General features: G+C 47.9%; 2 protein-coding genes across 3 annotated transcripts in view; both read right to left on the bottom strand.

Annotated features, from left to right (window-relative positions):
- Positions 1-539: 539 nt before the first annotated feature.
- Positions 540-1,014, bottom strand: LOC111525245 (thymosin beta-10). Its single transcript, XM_023190556.2, has one exon. It carries the CDS (start codon positions 928-930, stop codon positions 796-798), a length of 135 nt encoding a protein of 44 aa, XP_023046324.1. The 5' UTR covers positions 931-1,014; the 3' UTR covers positions 540-795.
- A 226-nt stretch (positions 1,015-1,240) lies between these two features.
- The window catches only part of PLAUR (plasminogen activator, urokinase receptor), a 25,611-nt gene continuing 22,219 nt past the window's right edge, over positions 1,241-4,632 (bottom strand). The window contains exon 7 of one of the 2 annotated variants that reach the window (XM_023190564.2): positions 1,241-1,698. In XM_023190564.2, the coding sequence (XP_023046332.1) occupies positions 1,607-1,698 (92 nt within the window). In that variant the 3' untranslated portion in view covers positions 1,241-1,606. Of the gene's footprint in view, positions 1,699-3,571; positions 4,141-4,632 lie in introns of those variants that run through there. The other variant, XM_023190563.3, reaches the window with a different exon arrangement.

Raw genomic sequence — 4,632 nt, 5'->3', positions numbered from 1 at the left:
TTTTTTTTTTTTTTTTTTTTTTGTACTTTTAGTAGAGACAGGGTTTCACTGTGTTGGCTAAGCTGGTCTCAAATTCTTGGCATCAAGTGATATGCCTGACTTGGCCTCCCAAAGTGCTAGGTTTACAGGTGTGAGCCACCACACCTGGCCTAAGTTTCTGTGTTTTTTTTTTTTTTCTTTTGAAACAGAGTCTCACTCTGTTTCCCAGGCTGGAGTGTAGTGGCGTGATCTCGGCTCACTGCAAGCTCCGCCTCCCGGGTTCACGCCATTCTCCTGCCTCATCCTCCTGAGTAGCTGGGACTACAGGTGCCCGCCACCATGCCCGGTTAATTTTTTGTATTTTTACTAGAAACAGGGTTTCATCATGTTAGCCAGGATGGTCTCGATCGCCTGACCTTGTGATCTGCCTGCCTCAGCCTCCCAAAGTGCTGGGATTACAGGCATGAGCCACTGTGCCTGGCTGAGTTTCTGTGGTTTTAAGCCACCTCGTTTGTAAGATTTATGTGTGTGTGTTTTAAATTTTTTATTATTTTATTTTATTTTTTTTTGCCACGAAGTGTGTTTTATTTTCATTATTCATACAAATAATTTTCTATAATATTCCAGGGCAAACCGGAGAATTTGGCAGTCCGATTGGGGGGGGGTCCCTTCAGAGACCCACAGGCCGGTGGCATCGGCGCGGAGTGCCCAGGTTCACAGTGCAGCTTGTGGCTCGTGTCCATCTTGCAGGTGGCTCTTCCTCCACATCATGACTGGGGTCTCGAAGATGACAGGGGTAGGAAATCCTCCAGGATTCTAGGAAATTTCACTCCGCTTCTCCTGCTCAATGGTCTCTTTGGTCGGCAGGGTGTTCTTCTCCTGCGTCTCTGTTTTCTTCAGCTTGGCCTTATCGAAGCTGGCGATTTCCCCCATGTCTGGTTTGTCTGCCATTTTCTTAAAACAATCCGTGTAGTCGGGTTCCGAGCCCGGGATCCCGGTGCTCCCACTCGCGTTGCTGCAGCAAGAGACCTTAAATTTTTTATTTTTAATTATTATGGATACATAATAGTTGTGTATATTTATAGGACATATGTAACGTGGTTTTGGGTTTTAGTGTTTTTGAGACAGAGTCTGGCTCTGTTGCCCAGGCTGGAGTGCAGTGGTGAGATCATGGCTCACTGCATCCTTGACCTCCTGGGCTCAAGTGATCCTTCTGACTCAGCCTCCCATGTAGCTACGACTACAGGCATGCCCCACCACATCCAGCCAAATTTTTTTTTTTTTTTTAAAGTAGAGATGAGGTCTCACTGTGTTCCACAGGCTGATCTTGAACTCCTGAGCTCAAGAGATCTTCCTTTCTCACCCTCCCAAAGTGCTAGGACTACAGGCGTGAGCCACTGTGCCTGTCCTTCCGTGATGTTTTGATATGGGCACACAATGTGTTAGTTTATAAAGTTTGTAATAATTTATCACAGGCCGCCCTAGGAAACTAATATAGCTGAGTTTCCTGGTTCTTCTCTATATCACATCTGCTGGGGCTACATGTCCAAGGTGGCTTCTTCACCCACTTGTCTGGTGCCTGGGCTGAGATGGCTGAAACATCTGGGGCTGTATCTCCACATGGCATTTATACGTGAGTAGCCTGGGCTTCCTTACAGCATGGCGGTCTCAGGGCAGTAGTACTTTTACGTGGCAACCAGTTTCCCCAGAGTAAGCGTTCTAAGATTCAGAAAGTGAGAAATGACAGTTTCTTAAAGCTTGATTCCAGAACATAGCACAGCAAAACTTCTACCACATTCTACTGGTCAAAGCAGTCACAGAGTCACTTGTATTCAAGAGGCAGAAGTACAGACCTCACCTCTTTAAGCCACCACAATGACAGGTGGTGATATGTGATTAGAGAAAGCCCTAAACAAGGACCTTGTCCCTCACCTGCCCCCAAATACCAGGGAAGATGTCTTTTTCTTTTCTTTTTTTTTTTTTTTTGAGATGGGGTAGGGTCTCCCTGTGTCATGCTGTGGTGTGATCTTGGTTCACTGCAACCTCCTCCTCCTGGGTTCAAGCGCTTCTCCTGCCTCAGCCTTCCAAGTAGCTGGAATTACAGGCACCCACCACCTTACCCGGTTAATTTTTGTAATTTTGGTAGAGACGGGGTTTTGCCATATTGGCCAGGCTGGTCTGAAACTCCTGACCTCAAGTGATCTGCCCACCTTGGCCTCTCAAAGTGCTGGGATTACAGGTGTGAGCCACCACAGCCAGCTGAAGATGTCTTATTTTTTTTCTTCATTAGCCACAAGGCTCGATGGGGAATGTAATTTTTGTCTCCATGGGTTGCCTTAGCAAATGATGGGAAGAAACATGAATTTTTCAATGTTGTGCTCCTAGAGTACCATTGAAATGGTAGTTCTGTCTCTTTTTCTGACAGTCCTGAGGCATCCTGGGAAATAGAGCCCAACCTTTATCCCCTCCCCAGCACATCAGGGGAAGTGCACTCCTGTCCTTATTCCTCACTGCAGTGCATGCAGGGAATTCTGGCCATCAGATTATCTTCTATCCGTCTCCTGTCCCAAAGTACACTGGGAAATGTGGGGATGTCTCCTTAGAACAACAAAATAGTTGCAATCTTTGAAGTTTAGGAGAAGACTAGAAGGTTAGTGTTCAGTGTGTGAGCTGGAAGGTTGCATTTGTAAGAATTAAAGAAAGAGGAGGTCAGGCGCCGTGGCTCATGCCTGTAATCCTAGCACTTTGGGAGGCCGAGGTGGGCAGATCATCTGAGGTCGGGAGTTTGAGACCAGCCTGACCAACATGGAGAAACCCTGTCTCTACTAAAAATACAAAATTAGCCAGGTATGGTGGTGCATGCCTGTAATACCACCTACTTGGGAGGCTGAGGCAGGAGAATCGCTTGAACTAGGAAGCAGAGGTTGTGGTGAGCCGAGATTGTGTCATTGCACTTTAGCCTGGGCAACAAGAGTGAAACTTCATCTCAAAAAGAAGAAAAAGAAAACAAAACAGGAAAGAAACACGAAATGTGGCTTGACAGTGAAGGACAGGTTTATTTTAGAGAAAACAAACCTCAGAGGGGCTTTTGGCTGAGCTAGGTTAGAGAGCACCCCGCCCCCCCTTTTTTTTTTCAGACTAAGGATATTTAAGGGTTTTGGAAAGGGGTGCTTATCGTAGGTCCGGAATGTTTTTATGTGAGGAAAAGTTTATCACGGGGTTAGAAAGTCTCTGGTTGGGGGGGAGGCTATCTGGGGGTTGGCATGTTTTTGGTCAGAAAGGGGTTTATCTTAGAGTTGGAATGTTTCTGGTTATGCTGACATTAGCCATTAGGCTGATGTTTTGGGGCTGGATTTAGCCGATTTTTAATCAAGGGGCTCTAAGAATGGTGGTGTTTGTTCAAGATGGCGATGCTCATGCTCTGTCAGCATTTGGAGTCCAGAAATAGATGTGGAGGCAACCCCCACAAGGACTTCCAAGGTAGGCAGGGGCCTCAAACATGACCCCTGATTCCAGGAGCCTGTGGAAAGGTGTCCCCCACCATTTTTCCTCCCAAAGATAGACACTACAAAGAAGGGCAGACCTGGCCTTGTTCACTGGTACAAAATCTTTATTTAAGTATAAAATAAATAATATGAATATTAATTAATAACAATGACAACACAACAGCGGCAATAATATTAATAATAACAAGAGCTCTCCCATTGGCCCACGGCCTTCCTCCAGCTTTTCTCTTCTGCTTCACACAACTTTGTGATAGGTGTTTTCACAGCTGGGAAAACTGAGGCTCAGAGAGGTCAGCACACTGGCCTGAGGTCACACAGCAAGTCTGTAGGGCTGGAGCCAAGGGAAGGGCAAGGGGTCCCCTGGATCCAGCCAGGGCAGAGGGGGGGTGGGGGTTTCAGGTTTAGGTCCAGAGGAGAGTGCCTCCCCACAGTCTGGCAGTCATCAGCAGGGTGATGGTGAGGCTGAGATGGCCAGGGCCAGGCTGGGGAGCGGCCCCCTTGCGGTAATGGACATCCAGGTCTGGGTGGTTACAGCCACTTTCAGTACAGCAGGAGACATTGATGTGGTTCATGCTGAAGGCATCACTCAGGTGGGCACGTTGGCACATTGAGGCGGTTACACAGCCTCTTACCATATAGCTTTGGTTTTTCGGTTCTGAGGAAAGAGAAGACGGAGTGAGACTTCCAGCTCCTGGGCCCAGGACTGGAATTCTCCAATAGGTGACCTGCCACCTTGCAGTGGGTGCCACTTTCACTACCACCTAGAGAAAGCAGCAGTTCTCAGGGCCAGGTGCGGTGGCTCATGCCTGTAATCTCAACAGCTTGGGAAGCCAAGGAAAGAGGATAGCTTGAGCCCAGGAGTTCCAGACCAGCCTGGACAACATACCAAAACTCTGCCTCTACAAACAAAACAAAAAAGCTGTAGTCCCAGCTACTTGGGAGGCTGAGATGAGAGGATCACTTGAGCCCAGGGGATGGAGGCTGCGGTGAGTTATGATCATGCCACTGCACTTCAGCCTCGGCAACAGAGTGAGACCCTGTCTCAAAGAACAAGCAAAAAAAGAGGAAGAAAGGAAGGGAGGGAAGGGAAGGGGAAGGGAGGGGGAGGGGAGGGGAGAGAGGGGAGGGGGGAGGGAGAGAGAGAAGG

This window comes from Piliocolobus tephrosceles, chromosome 21 (genome assembly GCF_002776525.5).
Source record: "Piliocolobus tephrosceles isolate RC106 chromosome 21, ASM277652v3, whole genome shotgun sequence".
Classification (NCBI taxonomy): domain Eukaryota; kingdom Metazoa; phylum Chordata; class Mammalia; order Primates; family Cercopithecidae; genus Piliocolobus; species Piliocolobus tephrosceles.
The sequence above is the reverse complement of the archived record's forward strand: the minus strand, read 5'-3'. Positions and strand labels throughout refer to the sequence as shown.

What these genes read in the sequence shown, in the direction of transcription:
- LOC111525245 (XM_023190556.2), bottom strand. Translation starts at nt 930, where the DNA reads ATGGCAGACAAACCAGACATGGGGGAAATCGCCAGCTTCGATAAGGCC.